This window comes from Asparagus officinalis, chromosome 9 (genome assembly GCF_001876935.1).
Source record: "Asparagus officinalis chromosome 9, Aspof.V1, whole genome shotgun sequence".
Lineage (NCBI taxonomy): Eukaryota > Viridiplantae > Streptophyta > Magnoliopsida > Asparagales > Asparagaceae > Asparagus > Asparagus officinalis.
Window position 1 is genome coordinate 64537461 of NC_033802.1, and position 26915 is coordinate 64564375.

General features: G+C 34.1%; 2 protein-coding genes across 2 annotated transcripts; both read left to right on the top strand.

The window, feature by feature from the left end:
• On the top strand, window positions 844-6431 carry LOC109824108. Its single transcript, XM_020390631.1, has 3 exons — window positions 844-1285; window positions 4385-4585; window positions 5889-6431. Exons 1-3 carry the CDS (start codon window positions 935-937, stop codon window positions 6126-6128), a joined length of 792 nt encoding a protein of 263 aa, XP_020246220.1. The 5' UTR covers window positions 844-934; the 3' UTR covers window positions 6129-6431.
• On the top strand, window positions 8780-20163 carry LOC109823870 (40S ribosomal protein S27-2). Its single transcript, XM_020390291.1, has 4 exons — window positions 8780-8868; window positions 19452-19553; window positions 19650-19678; window positions 19805-20163. Exons 1-4 carry the CDS (start codon window positions 8866-8868, stop codon window positions 19929-19931), a joined length of 261 nt encoding a protein of 86 aa, XP_020245880.1. The 5' UTR covers window positions 8780-8865; the 3' UTR covers window positions 19932-20163.

Here is a 26915-nt window from a genome sequence, read left to right on the forward strand (position 1 = left end):
CGGGCCGGCAGCGACGGGCGAGCGGGCTACGACGGCTTAGATGAAAAAACGGAATCTTAAAACATCTTTTTGATGTTTTGAGAAAATTGTTTAATTTTTAGATTTTGTAAAGGGACAAGTCAAAAAAACGCTCCGGTTGTCAAACACGTTTCTTTGTTTTTGTTGAAAAAAAAACAGAAACGGTAAAAACGCCACGATTGCCAAACGCTCTAACTAGTCTAGTAGTCAAACATGCTCTTAATAGGATGTAGCACATGCATCTTCGTAATTTTAGGAAATACTATGGGCTAACAGTTATAGTTAGTTTCTCTCAATCATCTTTATTTAGAGTTGAGATTGTGCGGAGTCGCGTCAACTTCCACTTAATTTTTTTAGATCAAAGTCGAAATTCTGGGGTTACATCAACTTTGCTCTGAAAAGGTGTCGGTGACTGTTGAATACTTCGCGCTCTAAAAGGGTATAGAGTTGAAATTGTGCGTTTGGCATGGGCCTACACTACCTTTGTGTGGACAGGATTGGGATCCTCTACTCATGCATAGTGATTTCTAATATTTGCTAATGCATCTCTACCCTTCATTGTGTGGACCCCACCTTCCACTTTGTACTCATCCACACAATGAATGGTGGTGATGCATTAGCAAACATTAGGAATCACTATGCATGAGTAGAGGATCCCAATCCGTGTGGACACGCCTCTAGGCCCAACCCACCCGTTGCTTCGCGCGACGAAGCAGTGAAGTACGGCCTAAGGGCATTCTCGTAACTTCCTGATCTCCCATTTCCTTCATTCAGGCTCCTTTCCCTTCAAAAAGCCACCCCCTCTCTCTCTCTCTCTCTGGAAAACCCAGACTCTTCTCTCTCCTCCCTCCCTCCCTCCAAATTCCCGCCCCCATTTCCCCAAACCCCTTCCTGGGTCCTCATAATCGCCCCCCAGATGTCCACAGAGAGCGTCGGATCATTCAATCCTTCGCCATTCGAACCCCCAGACCCCACGAGCCCTTCTCAGGAGCAGCACAAAACCCAAAACTTCTCCCCAAATACCCCCGACCAGTTTCAGAGCAGGAGGAAGCTCATCATCTGCTACAGTTGCAACCGAGAGGGCCATTACTCGACTACTTGTCCTAACAAGAACAGGGGGAGCCCCGGGGCTTCGCCCAGCAAGGCATTGTTCCCAAAATGCCCCCAGAAGTATCCTGAGTTGGAGTGTAGAGCTTGTGGGCAAGTTTGTGTTGTGAGGACGTCGCGCACTGAGAAGAACCCTGATAGAGATTTCTACGCCTGTCCTGTGAGTTGAATTTTTTTGGTTTTTTTTTGAGCCTCGGGTTGTTTATTGTTTTAGTTGTTTGTGAAATTAGTGATATGGGTTTTGCTTCAGAGCCTTCACTTTTTTCTCATGGGGTTCACCCCTAAAAACAAAAACTCTATGTTTTGTAGTACTTTTTAGCAATTATTACATGCCAACTAAGCATAAAAAGAGAATAAAAAAATAAAAAAATGTCATTATCTCTTCTATTCTTTCATGTTAAGTCTAAAAACAAGTTGAATTAAACTTAACATGAAAGTCTATTTCATGTTAAGTCTAATTCAGTTCATGTTAAATCTAATTTAATTCTTTTTAAGTCTAATTTAAATCATGTTATGTCTAATTTAACTTGTTTTAAATCTAATTTAATTAATGTAGACTTTCATGTTAAGTCTAATTCGGTTTATGTTAAATCTAATTTAATTCTTTTTAAGTCTAATTTAAATCATGTCATGTCTAATTCAAATTGTTTTAAGTCTAATTTAATTCATGTTAAGTCTAATTCAACTTGTTTTAAGTCTAATTTCATGTTAAGTCCAATTTAATTAATATTAAGTCTAATTTAATTTTTTTAAGTCTAATTTAAATCATGTTATGTCTAATTTAAGTTGTTTTAAGTTTAATTTAATTGGACTTAACATGAAATTAGACTTTAAAAAAGTTAAATTAGACTTAACATGATTTAAATTAGACTTAAAATAAATTTAATATGATTGGAATTAGACTTAAAATAAGTTAAAATAAACTTAACATGATTCATGTTTAGTCTAATTCAACTTATTTTTTAAACTTAAAATAAGTTGAATTAGACATAACATGATATAAATTAGACTTAACATGAATTAAATTATACTTAATATGAACTAAATTGGACTTAACATGAACTAAATTGGACGTAACATGAAATTAGACTTAAAACTATTTAGATTTAAAATAATTTTAATTAGACATAAAATGATTTAAACTGGACTTAACACGAACCAAACTGGAGTTAACACAGATTAAACTGGACTTAACATGAAATTAGACTTAACATGAATCAAAACTGGACTTAACATGATAAACTGGACTTAACATGAAACTAGACTTAACATGAATTAAAACTGGACTTAACATGAAATTAGACTTAACATGAACCAAATTGGAGTTAATATGATAAACTGGACTTAACATGAACATAGAGTTAATATAATAAGCTGGACTTAACATGAAACTAGATTTAACATGAACCAAATTGGACTTAACATGAAATTAGACTTAATATGAACCGAACTGGATAACTTAACATGAAATTAGACTTAATAAGTCTAGTTCGGTTCATATTAAGTTTAATTTCATGTTAAGTCCAGTTTGGTTCATGTTAAGTCTAGTTTCATGTTAAATCCAGTTTATCATGTTAAGTCCAGTTTGGTTCGTGTTAAGTCCAATTAAATTATTTTAAGTCTAATTTAAATTGTTTTAAGTCTAATTTCATGTTATGTCCAATTTGATTCATGTTAAGTCCAATTTAGTTCATGTTAAATCCAATTTAATTCATGTTAAGTCTAATTTAACTTTTTTAAAGTCTAATTTCATGTTAAATCTAATTAAATTAGACTTAAAACAAGTTTAATTAGACATAACATGATTTAAATTAGACTTAAAAAAAAATTAGACTTAATATGAATTAAATTGGACTTAACTGAAATTAGACTTAAAACAAGTTGAATTAGACTTAACTTGAATTAAATTAGACTTGAAACAAGTTGAATTAGACATAACATGATTTAAGTTAGACTTAGCAAGAACCGAATTAGGCTTAACATGGAATAGACTTTCATGTTATGTCTAATTCAACTTGTTTTTAGATTTAACATGAAAGAATAGAGGAGATAAAGCCATTTTGGAGTTTTTTTACTTTTTATTCTTTCTCTATGCTTAGTTGACATATAATAATTGCTAAAGAAGGGCTGCAGAACATAGTGTCCTATTTTAAGGGTTGAACCACATGAGCAAAAGTCAAAGGGGCTGCAACACATTAAGATTTTACTTTTGGAACATTGACACAAATTTCCCTTCAATTAGAGTTGATTCCTTCATTTTCCCTAGTCTTCTGTGACACTGACAATTTTTTTTTAATATAGTTTCAGTTCTGACTTTGAAACATAGAAAGTATTTAATATTGGTCTAGAGCTATTATGACTTTAGAGAGTCAGATGGTACTTTGACATTTATTATTGTTTTTTAATCTTGGGTGTTGAACTTAGTGGTCTTGGTTTTTGCTTATGCTTACGTTCTTTGGTTTGGATGTAAAGATGGGATTTTGGTGTAATATTTTACTTGAGTAGGAGGTTTTTGGATAATTTCTCCTGTTTGTTCTTCGTCTTTATTTTGTTCTTTTAGTTAGGCATCATATTAACAACAAGGATTCTCTTCATCTCTGTTTTGTTTTAGTTGCTTTTATATCCTGCAGCCTGCAGTGTAGAAAATATTTGACTTAATTTGGAGTTCTTATTTTATTTATCAAGGTCAACTTTAGTTGTTTAAAATACCATGAGTTCTGATAATTGTTAGTTTACCATATTGGGATGTGAATTATGAAATTTTGGTTTGGTAAGATGGTAGTTTTGTGTTTAATGTAGAAAGTGCTCTGCTTTGTTTAGTATTCAAGTGGCAATGTTGTAGTTATTACAGTGGTGCATTTATTAAGTTCTGGGGATTGTGTTTGTATTTCTTAGTTCGGTTTGGAATTGGTGATTTATGAAGAGAAGTTTTTGATTTGGATCTAGTATTTAAGTCGAGCTTGGACATAAATGTGTATCTTTTATAATCACTTGTGTCACTGTTTTTAGCTTTATGTGAAAGTACGATATTCAGATATCATGTTTCGTATCTGAAACATGCTACTGTTGTTTTTGTTAAGAATATTATTGCCTGTTTGTTTTGTTTTATATAAGCAACCTTCTATATATTATTTGATTCTAGTTTGCATCTTGGATGTGTTCGTCGTGAATATTCTCATTATCCCTGCATTTATTGTGGATTTTATTTTATGTTCTTTCTTGAACAATGTTTTTTTTTAATTTCTTCGAATAATTGTAGAGGGGGAATATGTGCAATATGTTTCAATGGTGCGATGAGGTTGGTAAAATTCGGCCAACTCACATGTACAGCCCAGTGAAACCAGTTAAGCAGCACGATATGTCTTTGTTGAAGAATCCTGAATGCCCTTGTACTGCTGGACCATGTAGAATTGAGAAAAAGCAAAGCGGCCGCAAGTACTATGCCTGTCACTTGAAGATGGTAATATTTCTTTTATCAAATTATTTTCACTATAAAATTATTTATGTGGTTGGTGCGTCCTTATAGACTATAAATCAATTGAATATCTTTCAGTTGCAATAACGCAATTGCTTGTGGTATATGCAATTTCTCAGGTTGTAGAATTCAAAATTATTTGAGTCAACAGCTACCTTATATTAGTTATTCTAATCAAATATAACTGTTTCGGACAAGCTATTTTGATATCAACCAGCTCGTTCATCTTGAAGCTATTTTGATATCAACCAGCTAGTTATTCTAATCAGGTATAACTGTTTTGTTGAAGTTTTAATACCAACCAGCTAGTTCATCTTAAAGGTCTTTGCTATAGAGATTCTTTGGGAGATGGTTTCCCAGAGTGATGGTGCATTCGTTAGTTGGCCTGCTCCAGTTTCTTATTCTTATTTTCTCGATGGTGTTTTTTTCGTTATTTGTAGATATTTGTAGGCTTAATTACTATTGCCCCAGAAGTCACTACAAAATATTATCATTAGGTTTATCATCAAATCTTTTAAACAATGGTGTCCAACTTTGCTATAGGTCCTTGCTAAGGTTCTGTGCAACTTGCACTAACTTCCACCAGCCATTGTAGTATAGTGAACGAAGTTTTTGTTTTTTGCTCTTAACAAAAATAGCGTATGGCATTTTTTTTGGTTGCGAAACCCTAATGGTAGTTTTGTGAGAAGTACTTTAATTTTAGCTCCAGAGGGCTTGCTTATTCTACTCTAGCTCCAGAGGGTTTGCTTATTCTACTCGAACATGACTGCAAGTCAAAACACTTGTTTAGTGTACATTGAGAATAAATGTTCTTGCACATGCTTGCACTGATCAAATGTATCTTTATTGTATATTGACATGATTTCTATGTTTTCATCTTGAATTTTGTTATAGTAATCTTAAAAAAAAAACCTTGATATACTGTGTTTCAATAAAGTAAGCAAATTTAAGGCTCTCAATTGTAAAGATTATAAAAACCATCAACAGCATATAATCAATGTCCTTTTGATGTAAAGAGTTATTGAAGTCATGCTCAATTCTAGATTCTATTAGGTTTAACGTTATCTAGAAATACTTTTCTTCTTTATCAATTATCAAGATATTTCAGCCCTTTGTTCCCGTGGATGGGGGAAGTAACAAGGGATGATCTAAAGTGATAATTCTTGCAGAAGCTCTAATGAGAAAGTGTAAAATTTTGTTATTTTCTAAAAGTTTTTATTTTTAGTTATGGTTTTCCTGTTAAGTTTCCCCCTCTATATTTGTCTACCTTCTGAAGTTCTGTCAGCAGGGACAAGGATGTTGCAATCATTTTGAATGGTGCGACGGTCAAGGAGATGGCGCTGAAATGAATATGGCAATTGAGGGACAAAAAGGTATGGGGACGGATAAACCAGCGGAGGTAAATCTTGCAATATTTCCATCGGCACCATCACCATCAACTAACCCAAGAGCAGAACACGAGGCTAACTGTTCAGGATCGAGATCATCTCGGATAAGAGGCAGCCTGTCACTAAAAGAATGGATGTGATAGTGTCTTGCATCGAACAATCTCATAGCAAACAAGATGTCAATGTGGTTCATGGTTTGTTTTCACGAGTGAAGAGGTTAAGTTTAGAAGAAGGCAACTCAACGATGTCTCAGGAATGTGTCGATGTGTGGGTATGCATTGTCGGTTGCTATCATTTTGAGAGAGGAAGAGAGACTATATAATATGTCACATTGCTGATATATATTCATGTAAATTATTTATGTACCTGTATGTATTATCTTATCTTTGTTACTGAATCAGTATGGCAGTCTTTTTTGTATAAAACCTGTCTTTGTTCTTAAATATGGAAGTGTTTCTCTCTCTCTCCTGTATGTGTTCAATGGTGCACATCGAGCCCCTTTACTATTGTGTGGAGTGACTCTTTGACTAAATCTTTTTGACTCTTTTACCCTGAGGTCTATTCGTCAAAAAATAATTTTCTCTCTTTCTCTGGTGGTAAAAGGTAAAAAAAATGTCCGTGGGTGGGAATTTCTGTCCTCACCAAAGCAAGGGACATTGCTATTTGAATGCTATGATAGGATTTGGTATCACTATTTCTTTCTTATATGGGAGGTTGCTCAGATTAATTCGCATTTGTGTTAAAAGCTTATTTTCTTCAATATGAGGGTTTCCTTAATGAAAGCTTGTACATTTGGAAAGTTTCTCCAAACAGATAATTAACATGAAAATAAGGTAACTTTTAACGATTATTAGATAACCCCTCATAACTTTCAAACTATCGGAGAACTCCCTTTTAACTGCAAGAGTTTTCCAACCCCTAAGTAGCATTAAACTCAATTTTTGAGTGGGCTCGTAAAATTACGCGTGGGAATATCAAATAAAAATCGCGGTTAACAGTTTTCTGATAAAATTTTAAAGTTAAAGGAGAATTTTCTGATATCCCAAAATCTTAAAATAAACTATAGTAAAATATTGAAGAGCAGGCTTAGCATTTGGGAGGGTTTTCAGTTTCTTGTATCATACTCCCTTTAAAAGCACGAGTTCAGAAAATCTTTTTTAGACAAATATACCCCTTTATAGTTTGAACTAACTTATCTATAATCAAATTCTAATTTTCAATGGTCAATATTAATCTTCACTATTTTAAATATTTTATTTATATCTTAATCTATCCTAATCATAATCATATCTTATCCTAATCCTATGTGAACCATGTTTAGCTTAACAATTTAAAAAAACTAATATTAATAAAATATATAAAACATAAAAATGATATTAGTTTGTTAAGATAAAGAAATTACAAGTAGATAACATATTATAATACATGAAGTATTACAAAAAAATCATAAAAAGTTTTAAAATTGCAGAAAAGACTCTGAAAAGTTCAAAGAAAAAATCTTCATGGAAGACATAAGAAAAATTAGTAAGTATTCATAAATTCCATACTGTGTTCTTCAAATTAAATATTAATATTATAATCTAAGAGAAATTGGTAATGAATAAAGTAGGTATTTAGTTTAGATCTTTATGGAAAATGACAGGGATAGAGCAAATGTAATATTATTGAAATAATAAAAATTCTTATTGGATGCATATCAGAAGAATTCATTTTAGAGGAAAATAAAGAGATAGCTTCTAATTTATTTAAGTAATAAATTAGGAACACAAAGAATTTTATATATATGAAATTAATATTTATTCTCATTGAAATAGAAAAAAAATCAAAGTCTATATTTTGAGCAGTTTGTGTTGAACATCATAAGTACATTTGACTTCTTTGTAAAGTTAAATGAGATGATAAAAAATTAACGAGCCTAGGAAAGATAATAGCATAAAAAATACAAAATTAGCCTGATGTCACAATTGATGTAGATGATGAAGACAATACTCTAGAATTGTCCGAGAAATGATAAATGATAAACCTGAAGAAGGATTGATCTTAACTCAATAAAAAATAAAATAGAAGAAATAAAAACAATATTTTATGAATATTTTATAGAATAGTTTAATTATTTTGAGTGAAATTAGGAATCTTTAGAAGGGAGTTTCATGAATTTTTTTCAGTACTTTTATATTCTTATGTGGATGTTTTTATCATATAAAAGTATACTAGAGTTAGCATTAATCTTTAATTTATATTTTTTTATGAAGTCTATCAATGATTAGGAATAAACTTCATATTCTCTTTTGCATCGTTTTAACATACTTTAAATCAATCATTTTGCCATATTGGTTTTAAATATTCACCTTCCTTGTATAACACTATTTTAATATTTTTTACTTTGCAATGCTATACTTTCTCAAATAAAGCTTAGTTTTATATCTGTCAAAAATAATATAAATATTCAAATTATTTTTAAATTATATTTGTTTTTTGTCAATTCAAATATCAACATAAAAAATTTAAATTGGGTGTATCCCATTTAAACAAACATAAAAAAATAATCGGGATGTAAGAGTTTAAAGAAAAAAATGAGCACAAATTGCCAAAAATACTTAATCATGGTATTAAATCACGTGCATTGCACGTGTGTAAAAACTAGTTTTTCCTAAAAGAGGGGGAAAAACATACACTCGTTTTTGCAATATAACGAAATTCTAGCGTTACGATGAAAAACAGCCGATAACCTCGGGTCTGAATCAACGCCTCTGATTACACATATCTAAATCCAACGATCAGAGTTTACCTCCTTAGACTATAAAACAAGCCAAAATCACTATTCGAAGAACAAACACTTTCTAGGGTTTGCCGGCGATCTCAGCGTTTCTGCCAAAAATGGTACTTTTCTCTATTCTTTGCCCCTGTCTGACCCTAATTTTCACAGATTGTATTGTTCTGATCACTCTTTGCTTAGATTTAGTTGTAATTTGGAATCTTTTTCATCAAATTTTGTCAGAATCACTCTTCAATTGCTCTTAGAAATTTGGAGTTTTCCTCCTTCAGGGTTTAATTGCAGTGTTGTTGGAATATCGTATAATTGTGCTTTTGCAAAATTGAGAACTTTCTTTTTTCTTTAATCTTTTTTTGCAAAACTGAGATTAATAGTAATAGTAATAGTAATAGTAATAGTAATAGTAATAATTTGTGATCATTTGATTGCAGGTTGTAACCTCACGTCACGGCTAGTTCATAAACTTTAATTTCATAATCCTATTTCATTTGGTCTTAAAAGATCCATATTTCATAAAGCTCAGTTTCCTTTTGGGATGTTAATTAGTGCCCATTTTTTTTGACATTGTTTTTGTAATCAATGTGTAATCTGTAATGTGCTGGGCAAATTCCCTTTGCGCACACATGTTCAAGGCGCAACTTGATGCATGCGCTCAAGTTAATTGAAGAACACACTGTATACATGGTTTTTCAATGTAGATAATCAAGCACAAAAGAACATGTTATGAATTTTCACATAAAATGTGTCAAGATGAACATCTCCTACCAAATCACAAAATAAGATATTATTTCACAATGCTGACACCCCCAGTATAGTAGTGAACTTGATGATTTTCCAAGTCCAAAGTCAAATCAAGAGTAGTATACTAATATAAAATCAAAATTACATAGTAAATGTGAATAAGTTAGGCACCTAGGGTTCTCAGTCGGGCCACTAACAGGGTCTAACATGTTTATTTATTTATTTATTTTTGGATGCTCGATTGAAATGTCAAAGAATAAAAATATGAAATTATGCCTTGGATGTGTCCTGTGTGAAGCGTGGGGCACGTACAAGGTGCAAAAAGGTGCTGCCTTGCATTTGCTTAGTGCTCCACATCAGATCCAGCACTCTTCACTGCCACCCCACATGGCAAGGCGCAAAAGGCCAGTGAGGCACACGGCTTTGTTATCACTGGGCGTAGCATGTGGTCAAACATCAACTCGACTTTAGACCCAAAAGATAAATCTGGTTTAGAGATCAAAGTCAAACAATTAAATAAATAATCAAACTTTAATTTCTATACCTCAAAGTTGAAGGCTACATGATGGTGAGACTCTAGAAACTAATATAGTTATTTATATACCCATAAACTAATATAGTTATCAAATAACTGATTTGATCCAAAACTTTAAGAAACCAAGTTTTTACTCTAATTTATATTTATAAATGTATTACTTTTCCTCTTCTTTTTTTTATGTAAAACCATAAACTGAAGACATTTTTGTGAAAAATAGTTTATAACCATTCTAGATTAGTTTTTGTTATCTGGTGCTCATGCATATACTTACAATATAGAGAAAATCTAAAATGGAAGATCTCATAGATATCGATTTACTACTTCACTTAGACACATGTAAGGATAGTTCAAATCTAGAATACGATGATATCATAATTGTTACATGAAATCTAGTTTGAACCGTACATATTTCCTAGCCTTATTACACAATGATTTTTTTTCCAAAATTCATTTCACTTCTGCATTAAGCTAACCAGTCAAATTTCCAAAATTCTGGTTAGCTTAATGCAAGAAAGTATTCTTAAAACGTAAATTTGATTGGTTCATCAAGTTTCCATTTTTATAATTCCATATCTTTGGGTTGTGTCAGAGGTATTGAATGGAATAATTTTTAAAATTGACATAATGATAAAATGTCAACGTATTTTACACCAAAATTGTACCGAATTTAGAGTTCGAGTTCAAACATTAAAGAAATAGATGAAACTTTAATATCTATACTTGAATGTTGGAGAGAACTTGGTAGCAGGACATCTCAAGAATCTAACTATTCTTTGATAACCTATCTTATCCATACACTTAAGTTCTATGTTACGCGGGTACTTCTATTCTATAATGAACCCGTACCCGTACCGGACACGTACCCGACACTTTCCCTTACCCAAACTTCATGTACAATGCTTGAATATATGCATGCATTTATTATAGCATTTACTCAATTATACGATATATGTGTTAATTTAAAACACTTGTCAAAGACTTCCTGGACGTAGAGCTTACACTTAACATCCGTCTTTTGAAACTAATGAGATACAGGTCGGATTCGTTTCAGTCCATACCCAAGTTTAAAACTATATAGTTAATGGGTCGTTTAGATGTCTAGTAAAAAAATGAGTAGTTTACAATTCACGATAATCAATATGATAAAAGAAACTCAAAAATGTGATCGGAATTTTAATTCTAATGACATATGAAGGGGAAAAAATTATCTTATGTACAAAATATTATTTCAATATATATTTGTAGTCGTGTCCCCGTACCCTACATTTTACAGTTTGCCGTGTCCCGTACCCGCACCCGCACCCGCACCCGTACCAGTACCCGTGCCTGTTTCCATGCAACTTAGCACTTAACTGAGTCTTGATTCATTGTAAATTTATGATTAAATGTCCAATGCTTTTCCTATTCTCTATTGGTGTTTGTACTTAGGATAAGATCAAGTGATTCATTTAAGTAGTGAATCTCATAAATCTTGATCTCTTATTTGCTTAAAATTTCAGTAGCAACTTGAGTACGACGCATATTAACTCAAACGAAAATCATTTTACGTTAACGTTCACATTGATACGTGTGTTACTTATTGTAATACATGTTATGCATCATGGTCTCGATTCTTTTCCTCCATAAGTGTATTTCATATTTTCCTCCAAAATGTTATGTCATTCACCAAGAAAATGCCTTGAAAAGGAGATCACAATTTACAAATAGCAGATAGATTGAAGTACCAACAAATTTCCTGTCCCAAGTGTATTGCAGAAGAAGATCAGCATCTTTCTGCTGAATCAAATTAAGCTAATGAGATTAGATATAGAGGGAGTATTAGGATGTGAGAAAGCACACTCAACAATGTATGTGACGTTGCAATGTGTTGGAAACATATTTGTTGCCGCAGGTGGTAATAGCGTGAAAGGTGATCAGCCTATTCTATTATACTATTCTCTATCTTTTCCTAACGTCTGCTAAAGTTTTAAACCCATAAACTGTGAATCAATAGCCTGTCTTTTTCCTCCAAGCCATACTCAATTATATTGTGCCCACTCCCTTCCTTTATTCTGGAGTTTGGAATCTATGCAAGTCTCTCCAATGGTTCATATATAGAATAATAGAATCATCATTGCTAAAGTTTAATGGTGAACTTTTTTGGATAATTGCTATAATCATTATTTTTTGGATTGTAGAACTTGAAATATTGTTTTTTAATGGAATCTTCCGGTCTTAGGTTAGTCAGTAATGTATTCTTGATGCATTCTTGCATGGACTATGAATTCGGGAAAAGAAAGAAAGAGAGTAGGCTGGAAATATGGTTTTGAAAGAAGGAAATGAGTAGATGGGACTTAATAGGCGAAAGAGGAGGTGTTGTCTTATTTCCTCTTTAAGTTTTTGGTTTGAATGCATATTATTTGATAACATTAGTTTCAATGAAAACATTAAGTTAGCTAGGTTACCTGGACACTTCATCTAGGTTGCCATATCTGTCTGGCTCTTCTCGTGTAACATCACAATTTTTTTTCTTCCGATGATCAGATACCGTTACCAGTACCAATCCATGAATCAATATTTTTTCTTTTTTCCTTGTCTCGTGATCTTTTAGCATGAGGATGCAAACTTAGCTAACCTTAGCCAATCATGTTTTAAACCTTAATTAGAGTTAATCTAATTTGATAAATACCTATTTTAAAACTCTCTAAATAACACATTTAAATATTTGATCAGCTATGATAGTAGGTGAACTTTTCACAAAAGCCCTTACAAATTACCATATTCCATGTTTTTCCAAGCACATGGGTGAAGTGTATATAACACTCCAACACTCTCTTTCACTTTTATTTTCAAGAAAGAAAATTGCCAAACGCTCTTTCCCCTCCACCACCTCTGTCCGGTCTCACCTAGCAGCAAGCCATTTCTTTTTTCATCATTAATCTAAAAAAAAAAAAGAGTAAGCTTGAGATAGCCTAGAAAAGGCATTGAGGTTTGGAAAGGGAGGAAATTTGGACATCCTCTAGGTAAAATTTCACTTAAAAAGGACATTGCTATAGAAAGTTTTGACCAAAATACTAACATGATGTCTTGTAGGAAACTTCTGCACGAGAATAAGTCATGGAGATCGACATGCAACCCATTCAATCACCCATACATTGCATGCAACTTATAACTAGATTCAAAGATCATCTTTTTCACAACTTGAAACGAAATATTCATGCAAGATCATATTTTTATTGAAAAATAAGAGCAAATGTGGTGGTGTTTATACTTTCTAATGCCATGCATGAACCGAAATACCACCTACCTTTACATGCAAGCCTAAATTCAACTAAAAAAGTACATTGCAGGATCAAAGCAGCTATTAACCAAGGACAACTCAGATTTACACTTGCTTGAATAGTTAAAATATAGATAGAGTGGACTTTTATATGGAAGATGTCCAAATCTCCTCTTTCCAAGCCTCAATGCCCTTTCTAAGTTATCTCAAGTTTGCTCTTCTTTTTCTTGAGAAGTTATATGATGGAAAAAGAAATGAGATTGTTGCTGGATGAGGTCGAACAGAGGTGGTGGAAGGGAGAGAGGGTTTGACAATTTTTTTCTTGAAAATGAAGGTAAAAGAGAGTAGTGGAGTGTTATATACACTTCACCCATGTGCTTAGAAAAACATAGAACATTGAGGGATTTTTGTGATAAATTCACCCATTATCTTGGCTGACCAAAATTTTAAATGTGTTATTTAGAGAGTTTTAAAATAAGTATTTATCAAATTAGATTAACTCTTAATCAAGGTCTAAATATGGTTGGATAAGATTCACATGCTAGATTTAATATGCATCCTATTACTTAGTTAACTCTATCATCAGTGTTGTCAATGCGCGAAGCGCAATGCGGGGCGCAAAGCATCTTTACGCGCACATGCGCAAGGCGCAATGCGATGCGCGCGTTCGAGTGATGCGAGGCGCACACCGCACACATAATTTTTCAATATATGTAATCAAACGCGAAAGAACATGTTTTTAGAATTTACATGAAAAATATAATGATAAATAATATCTTACTACAAAATCATAATATAATGCCTTAATTTCTAATGCTAACACCCAACATAGTAGCAAAATTCATAAATTTTTAAATCCAATGTTAAATCAAGATTAATATCCAAGCAAAGGATTAGTAATTGTCCTCAACTGAAGGCTATTAAAAATACCTAATGGATTTATTTTACTTTTTGGGATATGAAATATCAAGTATAAAGACTCGATTAAAATGTTAACAAATAAAACTATATAAGGATATGTACTATATGCATCCTACACAAAGTAAAGATGTACGCGAGACGCAAAAGGTGCTGCTGCATCAGATGTGGGCGCTTTTTCACCGCCCCACATCGTAAGATGCATGAGACGCAATGAAGCGCGCGCCTTTGAAAACACTGTCTATCATAAATGAGAGATTAGCTAAGTTAGCATCCTCATGTCACAAGATTACATAAGACAAAAGGAAAAGAAAAAAAACTAATTTATGGACCAGCATCGGCAAAGGTATTTGATCATCGGAAGGGAAAAATTGCAATGTTATATACCTCCCTCTTTAAGAAAATTTCGTCCCTAAAATTTTATGTACCCTCGAAACATATGCGGATATGGTTTTCGCATTTTGGATTTGGGTTCCCATGTTGCCTCCTCAACCTCTTGATTGTTTCATAATACTTTAACTAGCAATATGGACTTGTTTATCAGCTGTTTTTCCTTAAAGTCTAGCACTTGAACTGGTCGTTCTTCGTAAGATAGATTCTCCTGCAAGAGCAAGGCTTAGTGTGAGTGTCTTGGATCTGGTACATACTTTTTTAGGTTCGAGATGTGGAACACTTTATGAATCTTCTTCAATTTTGGGGGCAAAGGTAGCCGGTAAGCCATATGTCCGATCCTTTTCAAAATCTGGAATAGCCCAAGGTATTTCAGACGGAGTTTGCTGCTTTTCATACCACCTCTTGATATGCCTTTCATTGGTGTTATCTTTAGAAACACATGATCACCGACTTGAAATTCTAAATCCTTGCATCGTCGATTTGCATAGCTCTTTTGTCTACTTTGTACTGTCTTCGTATGTTGTCGAATGGTTTGGATCTTCTCCGTCCAGTCCATAAAGCACTATGTAGGCTCTTCCAGAATTTTGAGGTGAAACGGAGGTCTCGATCTGATATAATGGATATGAGAATTCCGTGGAACTTCACGATCTCTTCAATGTATAGGCTAGCCAACTTTTTCATGGTATACAACATCTTGTAGGGTATAAAGCGTGCTGACTTGGTCAGGCGGTCAACTACCACTCATATGGCGTCCTCTCCTTTTACTAAGCGGGGTAGTCTAGTAACAAAATTCATAGATTACTTGTACTCAGATTGAAATATTTCTATTGCTCATAGGATATATCATGAACGTCAATTAATCAACATAGAGTACTGATCCAACAAAAAACTTTTTCATTGATATAATATTAGCGTATACATCTTCATCATTATTAGGGCTCTACAAAAGCATATTACTCCACTACATAGTCATCATTACTAGGGTCTTCCTCGGGTTCTAGGGATCCACCTCCACAGGGTCCTTCGGGTCCTTAGGATCCTCCTCGGCTGCATGGTCTTCACTCTCATGGTCATCTACCTTTGGCTCGCCAATCGCCCGTGAGTACGATGGCTAATTGGCAAATAATCTACTCTTCCTAAGCGTCTCCTCTGGGTTAGTCTCCTTGGAGCTGATCTCCCGTTCAATTGAATGTGCAGACCGCACCTCCCCGTTGTCTACAGATCCTCCCCTTTCAAAAACAATCGAATTGAAATCTACCTTGCCTGCCAAAAGCCATCCATCAACATCGAAGTGTGCCCAATAAATCTAGTAGGAATATAGATATCATAAGAATGTTGTGGAAAGATAATCTATCCACGACTGGTGTTTGACACTGGCTCAGACCATTCCTAAGTTCCCTTGGTATTTTGGTTAGGACTTTTAAGGTGTCAACCTATGCTCTGATATCACTGTGAAATGCCCCCAGAGATACATAAAAATTAGGCATGACCTCTTTGTGATAAGGAAATCCGACTTGCTTAGTTTTTACGTGCACTCCTATACACATACAATAGTATTAAAGAGTGGAATTAAAGCAACGAAAATATATATACAACACCCAGAGTCAAAATGTTGACAACAAAACACAGAATACAGTTTAAGTCTGGTAATAACTACAATACACATTAGTACATGTCTGATAAGTTAAGAGTACTACAAACATAAATACGAAATAATCAAGATTCTAAACTTTCCTGATATGGGATAATCAATAAACCACACATGCTTTTATACACCTACCGGTGAGCGTCCTCACACAGGGCATTGTCCCCACAGGGACCCATTTCTATTACCAACTATCGGTGAAATTTTATTCACACATGGCATAATCCATGAATATAGAGTATCAACCATTAACAAATGAAAGAATACTATCATTCTCAATAATGTAATTATCAAAGCAAGTCGAATAGCCACAATATAATCATTCAGAGAATATTCATGATATAAAATCGAAATAAACAATAGTGGGAGCAGCAATGGTTAAGCAATCAACAAAGAGTCCATACATGAAGTAATTCAAATAGGAATATTATGGAAGTGTTAAGATATACAACTAAACATTGGAAAACAACTTGCAAGAATTTCAAGAAAGCAATCAATCGAACTCTCAAAGAATTGAGAGGAAATATTACTTACCATTTGTGTCAGATTCCTCTGGACCAATGAACGAATCCAAAAATCTTTTTCCTATATACACATGTATATGCATATGAGATTCTAGACAACTAGGTCTTTTATTATTTTTCTAACTAATAACTTATATCATGGTATATGCTACACTCGAGATGGTTACATCCCCCACACTCATAATATGCACAACAGCAAATGCAGTGTACGTGCAACATTTTGAGTTGGATGGATGATAGATCAATTGATGTCTAAAGTATATGAAACTAGTGCCATATGATTCTAACACGTGTCTTCTTTTTAGAACAATAAGTTATTTTAAAGACTTATGTGCATGGCTCAAGTTATACATGGAATATGCAGGACATATACAGACATTAACTGCAAGCTAATGTAGTAGATTTAAGTGCAGAAATGAAGGGTCAAATGGCATCCAAAATTTGTGAAACAATACTCAAAATATTTCTATACAAGTCTATTTTTTTGAAACAAAAAGAAATTTATGCTTGCAAACTTTCTAAAGAGAGTTATGCCCCATACAACATAGAAGAGCCAGGGTTTTAGACTCGTGTCGAGAGCATAATTTACTCCCTCATCTTCCTAGCTCTTTTAGGTATAATCCACTATCAAAATATAACCATAAATATGATATGGATAATTTAACAAACCTAGTTTTAGATTATAAAATTTTATTTACTCAAATATAAACATAAATTGAGATACATGCAACACACCACTAGAGGGCAGACTGAATTTCCTGTACACATACATAGAGTTTGACCACATATTTGAACTAGTAAAAGATCTAAGAATTGGATAAAACTAGATTCAAATAAAAGATTTGAATGACTAGTTTCGAAATATCCAAATAGATCAAAATTATGACTGACGATCACAGATATATGGATAAGATATTGCATGGGTGTCACATAGCACTATCACACAGGCTCCGGTGCATATGAAACACATTTGATCATGAATTAGAGATAGCAAATGACATCGAAAATGAACCAAATTAGTTTCAAAAGAAAGTCATACGAGCCTGGTTTCCTGATTGACAAGAATTTAATACATGCAAGATATACATGGAGACTTATGCTCCTTGTAGTGAACACGTCTCAAGCAGTTTGTTTCAGACACATGCATCCACTTCTACTAAGAATTCAAGATAGCAAATGATATCCAAATTTGACGAAATGAAGTTTAAAAGAAAGGCGCACGAGTAGTGTTTTGAAAATAGAAAATTTCACGCTGCTTTAATTCCTCTCTTCAATGTTATTGTATATATGTGTATAGGGGTGTACGTATAAATTGAGCAGGTCAAATCTCCTTATTACGAATGGGTCATGGCCATTTTTTATGTACCTCTATGGGGCGTTACATCCTTGTCCATGTTTGTGTCAGACACTCCTTGGACACTTCTTAAATACATATAAACATTTATTTGGATGCGTACTTAATATATAACACATGTTTTAGTTTTAAAAGACTCGTGATACACTTCTTGAATGTATTATCGTACACTTAACCTCAAAATTATGTAACTTGTTAGACCGTGGACAGGTTCATTTTAGTTTAGTATATGCCTAGTTCAGAAGTATGATTTTAAAAGGTTGTTTGGGTATGTAGTTAAAAAACAAGTGGGTTTTCAATTTATAATCTATTCAATACAAGAGTCATAAAAATGATACAAGAATGTTAGTTTTCATAATATGTTAATGAAAGACATCATCGATCTCATATAGATTATTAATTTTAATATGTATGTATAAAGCCGTGTCCTGGTATTCGTATCTGTATCTGCACCCGTGTCCGTATCCGTGCAACATGGAATATTAGATTGAGAACAACAACAAATCCTTATTTCCAGTAACTAGCTCTTTGTGTCACTTAAATGTAAATTATTTACCTAGGGTATTCTTTTTCAAAGTTGAGGTGATATGGACCTAGGGGTGCATTCGGTCTGGATACGGCTCGGATATGATGCTTACCATATCCATATCCGCTTACCCATCTCAGATACGGATACAGACATACCTCGGTAAGGAAAATTTATTATCATATCCACTAAAATCGTATACGGTTATAGATATACATGCGGATATATAAGCGGATATGCATGCGGATACAAAACAGATATGAGAAAACTAGATAGTATTGAGAAAAACATAGTTCATGTGATACGAAAGAGTTTGTTAATATGTCCATTATAACTGAAAAGTTAAGATTAGATATCTTGATCATCAAAGTTAACCACAAATTCATAATCTAAGAATCAAAACTATTGAAAGACTATGACTAATATGTATTCGGATATTTCGGATACAGATACAGATATTTCACTACAAAACCATATCCGTAACCATATCCTATCGGTTATAGATTTGAATAACCATATTCGTATCCTAACTGATACAATTACGGATATTTCCTCGGATACGGTTTAGCACCCCTAATGGACCAATATCCAAAAGCCCTTTATTATCTGGTTCTTCAAGATTTTTGCATGTTTACCTTTGAGAGTTGTAGGCTCTTCTTATCACAGTTCTTTCTGCGGTTATGTAGATTTCCTCATTTTCTTTCATGTTGAACTAAACGGAAGCTTTCTTCTCTTCATAAGTAATTTGAATTGTATTTCATTTGATACATTGCTTTTCTATTTTTGAATTAGGTTCTTCCAAATGATATTGATCTGCTAAATCCCCCAGCTGAGCTTGAGAAAAGGAGACATAAGCTCAAGCGTCTCGTGCAGTCGCCTAATTCCTTTTTCATGGTATTGTTTTGGAATTTAAGGCTCTGATTCAATGTTTTACTCTTGCTTATTGTATCCTAAGTGTCGCTTTCTATTTTTGGTTAATTTGTGTTGTAGGATGTCAAGTGCCAAGGTTGTTTCAACATGTAAGTTAACATACCCATGGACGCCCTTTATAAGAATTTCAATAGTTCAGGAGGATTTAATATAATTTTGAAAGCCCTACCTTTTTTTCCTTTTAAAATTAACCCTTTCTCCCTCTCTTATTTCAGCACTACTGTGTTTAGTCACTCACAGACCGTCGTAGTTTGTGGGAACTGCCAGACTGTGTTATGCCAACCAACGGGAGGAAAAGCAAGACTCACCGAAGGATGCTCTTTTAGGAGGAAAGGAGATTAAGGGCGAGCAATGTTGATTTCACTAATCTCCCATCAATGTACCAAGTCTTTGCTTACCGATGAAGTTTCTTGAAATAGTAGAGAGGTTTTAGAGTACTTGTATTTTGGTTATGTTACCATGTGTGGGTTATGGGTCAGTGTATCTCCTGTTTTGTTGGATGCTATGTGGATTGATCTGAAATTTTGTACTGAACGTAAATGCTGTTTCGATATTGCACCTTGTTTTCTGCTTAGTTTGAAAACGGCAACTCGTCTGAGCCTTCAACGACGAGGGGTCCTCTTGACTTCTGACCGCCCTCCTGGTGGGTATTTGTGTTGGATATGGATTTGGTCGGAAGTAGTTGGAATAATAACTACGTTTACGAAAATATGCAGTTTCAACTCTTGATATTGGATTACTTATCGAGTAATTTCGAAAGTTATATATGCATGTGTGTGATAACAACAATGGTGGTATACATGAATGCTATGTCTACTTATAACAGGAGAGAATTTAGAACATTGATATCTACATATATTAGAGAACATAACTTAAAATCCCCTAAGTTATGACAAAGAAGTTTTTAAGTTATGCCCTTCTATTCTAAGAAGCTTGTAACTTTCTCTTTTTGTGCTTAACTAGCATTTTTTGCCAAAGAAACCCAAATTTTATTCCTCTCTTCTAAGAAAGCCTAGAGTTTTATTGTTAGCTCAGGTTTGGTTGTCAAAGAAAGAAAGAGGCTTATTAGGAAAGAGGGGTAACACTTAGGGGTTTAGTTGTCAAAAAGAGGGGAAAAAAAGGAGAGGAAAAAAGGAGGGCTTCTTGGAGAAAAGGGGTAAAATCTAGGCGATTCTTTGCTAAAAATAAAAAGTCGTCGGCTTATTAAAAAAGAGGAGTAAAATTTAGGAGTTATTAAGACTATGTTCACCCATATATTTTAATGACAAGTTCTATAACGGTTGAAATATTGAATATAATTTGCACCTCTTGAGGCATCACCTTAAATTTTTTTAAAAAAAAGTAGTTTACCTCATGAGGGCAGAGGACAACTGCCGTGAGATGAATTTTCTCAAAACGAGACTTTCATAAAGAGAGCATGAATGTCTAAGGACACTCGTTGCATCCTCATTCTTGAATATTGTATTAACATACATTTCCTTCTACATTTTTGTATAATGGAAATAATAAACAGAAAATGAGAAACAATATCGTTATTCTTGAAATTTTGAGAATGAAAAGGGCCGTCTCCATCAAAATCCCTCCTTCAGGGCTACTCTTGAAATTTTGAGACACAAGAAGACTTCTGACCAATTCTTCACCGAGTGGCTTGAAAAGTGGGGCCCATGAAATCAGCTCAGCAATAAAGAAGACTTCTGACCAATTCTTCACCGAGTGGCTTGAAAAGTGGGGCCCATGAAATCAGCTCAGCAATAACTTGCTATTCAATGAGTAATGGCAACAATATATTCAAGCCCCCCATGCATGACAGCAAAAGGTTATATAGCGTAGAAGACTAGAAGGCCATCTATAGGTGTGATGGAAAATTATTAAAGAAAGAAGATAATATACTAACGAGACCACAAAAATATTAAAGAAAGAAGATAGTATAATAACAAGATCAGAATCCGTAAATTAACTATCTTTTTTTGCTACTGGGAACCAAAATATGAGATTCTTCTTCTTGAATTGCTACATGAAGTTACCGAGTCGTCGAGATCATTACACTTTGTTTCTAATAGTAGAAAAGTAATTTAGGGATTGCAGTCTAATTAACACAACTTGTTTGGAAATCTGAAGATTTTTACGTCATTAACATTATGTAAAAGTTAAATATTGTATATTTGAGCCTTCTAAACTTATTAGGATATTAGAACATATAGTACTAATGAAGGGGATCGTTTATTTTATCCCAAAGACTTTATACTTGTTATGATATCAAAGTCTATTGTGTGCGGCGGAAGCCAAACAACCGATGTGCTTCGAGAAACCAAACCAATCGCCGAGAGAGAAGGCCACAAACAATTCAAAATAACGGCACAATCTCAAACAACCAATTTTAATGTGGTTCGGTAAGTTTGCCTACGTCCACGGGGGCAAGAAGGGGATGGAGTTTTCACTAATAGAGAAGAAGAGTACAAGCTGAGATTACAAATTCGCTCAAACCAATAAACTAATCTCACCAACAAATCTCTAATTCTCTTCAAACAAAACCATAACCAATAGCTCCAGAAAACTCTCTTTTTTGTGCTCCGAATAGCCCCAATTTACTGCTCAATTCTCTCTTCCAATCGTTCCATATATAGAAATCCTAAAACCAAAAACATAATAGGAATTCTAAAACAAAAAATAAAACAGATTAGGAATCCTAATAACCTGTTACCGAAACAGATTTGGAATCCTATTACCAAAACAGATTAGGAATCCCAATAACCTGTCACCAAAACAAATTAGGAAACATATTAGGAACCAGTTATTCAACAAAGTCATCCATCTAAGCTTCCTTTAAATCCCGCCCGTTGCCATCACCTACAACCAGGGGCAGATCTATATACAGTCCATGTGGGGTCACACCCCCCCTCAAAAAAAAATTGGGGAAAAAAATGATAGGGTGGTTTCTATAAAACATCTTTCCTTAAAAATTAAAATATATTCATTCTACATAATTTTTATCTTCATCTTTTTAAATATTTTGAAGATATTGACGTTGGCTATTTTACTCGTTTTGTTTGGGTTGTGGTGTATCTCTTGTAAATAAAATTGCATTAATAAAATTTTTCGTCTATCTTTTGTACGCAGCCACCTTAGAACTAAAATCCTAAATCCACCCCTGCCTACAACCGTTATCGTGGCCACCAATTCAATCCATCGCCAACCCACAAACTATATTGATATTTTTACTTGGAACATTCGTAGCTGCCTCTTTCCATCATAAATGATTTATGTAGAGTTTCTCTTTAGGGGTTGTTTGGTTCGTTTCCTAGATATAGGGAAATGTATTTCTATGTACAAAAACACAAGTTTGTAGTTTTCCAAACTTTTCCAAGAATAGATTGTTTCACACAAAAAAAAAAGTGGGAAACCAATGTATTTATTTTTCTTGTGTTTGGTTCGCATGAAAAAAAGGCAAAACTTTTGTTTATATGGCAAAAAGCCAACGTGACTGTAGTTTTCGTCGATTTCACGAGGTTGAGGAAGGAATTGGGGGAAAGAAAAAAAATCTGATGTGGCAGTGATTTTCACTGAGTTTTTCTTCTTCAACCCTAGCGAACCAAAGATGAGAAAAAACTGACGGAAAGCTTATATCCTACGTGGTCACGAAAAATCTGATGTGAAAGCGGTGTAAAACTTTTCCACCGAGTTAAAAAACGAACCAAACAGCCCCTTATAGAAAATCTCAAGGGGATGAAGGAAAAGTTCACACATCACAATAAACTTTAACAAAAATCATGGAAAAACTCATCTCTCTATTAAAAAAATATTTAGAGGAAGGGTTAATTTCACACCCCCAAACTTTGGTGGGTATTGCACATAACCCCTTGAAGTTGGTTCATCTTACATAACCCCCATGTTTTTGTAATGTCTTACAAAAATCCCTCTGTGTTTTTGAACTTTTCTCACTAGACTCCCGCATGTAAGTTGCAAATAACAAAAAATTTCTTGAGAGAAAAAAATCTAAAACTTGAGAGTGAGTTTATGTTGCTGTGAATGATAAATGACAAAATTTGAAATTTTGAGACAGAAGAAACTTGTTCCAAAAAAAAAAAGAACGAAAAGGGCCGTCTCCATCAAAATCCCTCCTTCAGGGCTACTCTTGAAATTTTGAGACACAAGAAGACTTCTGACCAATTCTTCACCGAGTGGCTTGAAAAGTGGGGCCCATGAAATCAGCTCAGCAATAAGAAGACTTCTGACCAATTCTTCACCGAGTGGCTTGAAAAGTGGGGCCCATGAAATCAGCTCAGCAATAAATTGCTATTCAATGAGTAATGACAACAATATATTCAAGCCCCCCATGCATGACAGCAAAATGTTATATAGCGTAGAAGACTAGAAGGCCATCTATAGGTAGGGCTGTCCATCCGGGCCGGTCCGGCCTGGCCCGGCCCAGGAAACAGGGCTCGGGCCGGGCAAAACCCAAGCCCGGACCCGGGCCCGGGTGGTCTGGGCCGGGCCCGGGCCTGAGCGGGCCGGACACCGGGCCGGCCCGGTTTGATTTTTTTTTAAGAATTTTTTTTTTGTTTTTTTTATTTTTTTAAAATTTTAACAAAACCATAAATCATAAATTATTATAAAAAATGTCATAAATTTAATTAATAACTTGAAATGAAATGACATAAATTACAAGTACAAAAAATGATAAAAATAACTTCTTTATTAATAATCGGTAAATCCTTTACAAATCCTTTACAAGTATAAATTTATTTCGAAATTCGTCGCATCACAATAGATGAGTACATCCCAACTAGGTTGGCACCTACTCACCCATATCACTATCATTTGCAACTTTTTTCGAAATAATTTAATTCAAATTTAAAGCTAAGAAATAAAAATTACAATTTTATGAATATTATCTAATCATTATATCTATCTGCTAGTCCCAACTCTTCAAATTTATCTTCAATCATAGCAATCCGTTCGATGCCTTGTGTTCGCTTCTCGTATCTCCACCAATCCTGTAAGCACATCACCGCTTGTACAGTATACGGATCTAAGCATGTCCTGTGGTCGTCGATCAAACGTCCTGCTGTGCTGAAAGCGGATTCCGAGGCTACAGTCGAAACCTGCACTGATAGTAAGTCACGAACCATGGTGGAAAGTATAGGATATGAAACTGATCCATATACTTTCCACCATTGCAAAATATCTAAAGCATTTCCTTGACATCTAACTAAAGAAGCAGAAAAATATTCATCTATTTCAGAAACATCTAATCCTGATGAAGTTCCAGATCCACCAGTTAGTTCAGCTACCATTGCATACCTATCAAAACTTACACTTTTACCTCGACCTGTGCTCGAAGCTGAAGGTGCCGAAGCTGAAGACTGTTGTGTAGCTACACCATATCTAGCTGCATACTCATCATATAAGGTTTGAAAATAATTTCTAATAGCTAAATAATGAGTAGTAGCAGTAAGGGTGGATCCATCATCTAAGTCTATAATCTGTCCACCATACAATGATTGTAACAAACTTCGAAGGCCAATTTCCTTCAAGCATGGATCAATAAGAACACCAATACCAAAAATATGAGGAATAGGCCTAAAATACTTATTAAATTTACTCTCCATTTCAAAAATTATACTTCCAAAAATATCATCCATACGATATTTTGTAAAATTTTTTTGAATATTTAAAATTTGTAAAGCAGCTAAAGTAATAGTTGGATAATAACAACCAGATAATAACATAGTAGCATCATAAAAAACTTGTAACATCTCATTTAATTTACATATAACTGTCCATTCATCTTCAGTTATTCCATAAGCACTACCAGAGCTAGAACTAGAAGCATAAAAATTTATAAAATCATTTATAATTTCTTTATATTCTATTGCTACAGATAACATTGCATAGGTGGAATTCCACCTATGGTCAACATCTTTTGGAATTAGTCTAGGCTTATAATTTTTTCTTTTACAACATTGTTTCCATCTTTTAATTCTCATTTCAGAAGCATTATGCATATTAGTAACTGTTCTAACTTTTTCTATCATGGGTTTAATTTCAGAAAATGCACTTTGAACAATTAAATTTAAAATATGACAGATACATCTAACATGAAAAAGCTCACCATGACATGGCAATGACAAAGTTATTTTCAGAAAATCAACAGCTACATTATTATTACTTGCATTATCTAGTGAAAGAGTAAATATTCTTTGATCAATTTCTAGTTTCATAAGTTCTTCAACAATTAAATTTGCAACATTAATACCAGTGTGTGACTCTTCAATTGCAATAAAAGAAACAACTCTTTTAAACATTTTCCAACTTTCATCAATCCAGTGTGCTGTTATACATAAATAACCAGTTTGCACTCTAGATGACCAAATATCAGAAGTTAAAGAAAATTTGCAGTTTAAATTTTTAAAATAAGAAATTATTTTTCCCTGTTCCTCAACATAATATTTTAAAATATCACGTTGACAGGTTTGACGAGAAAATTTTGTAAATGCAGGATAAAAACCATCTCTAAATAAATCTTCAAATTCATCATCTTCTACTAATTTAAAAGGAAGGTTTTTAAGAACAATAAACCTGATTACGCATTTCCGGGCTCGGGCAGCGTCATAATTCCAACTGCCGAGGGTACCTGAAGAGGATGATTGGGAAAGCATAGACTGCCGGATATCACCTTGTAGATTTTGGCCTTTGTTGTGTTTTTCAATATGCCGTTTGAGATGGTTGGTGCCGCTCTTATGATGAGCTTTGAATATCTGGCCGCACAACGCACATTTCGCATTCTGAGAGATGATCCTACCGTGTTCATCCTTGGTGACGTCTATCTTCTCAAAAAAATTCCATACATCAGACCTCGGCCTTTTTGGAGCTCTTGGTGCCGTAGATTCGTCGCCACCAGATTCAGGATTAACACCGGTAGGATGAGGAGTTGTTGTAGGAGGACTCATCTCTGGATCGGTAGGAGTTGCATGTTGCTCTTCATAATCAGACCCAGAAGCCATTTGTTGGAAGTATTAGAAAATACAAAAGATTATAGGATAGTATATTAGTATGAGATAGTATAAGATTGTATAAGAGAGTAGTAGAGAGAGAAATAGATGAGTTTTGTTGTGAGAAAATGAATTGAAACCCCCCCTCTATTTATAGAAGCAGCCCCCTAGGTAAATGACCAAAAAACCCTCGAAAAATAGCCGTTTTTTGACCGTTTTAAGGGGCAAAACGGTCAAAAGACCAAATCTGGCCGTTAGGCCAGATTTGGCCCGGGCCGGGCTGGGCAACGGTCACCTTTGTGACCGTTATGGCCGGGCCGGGCCGGGTCGGGCC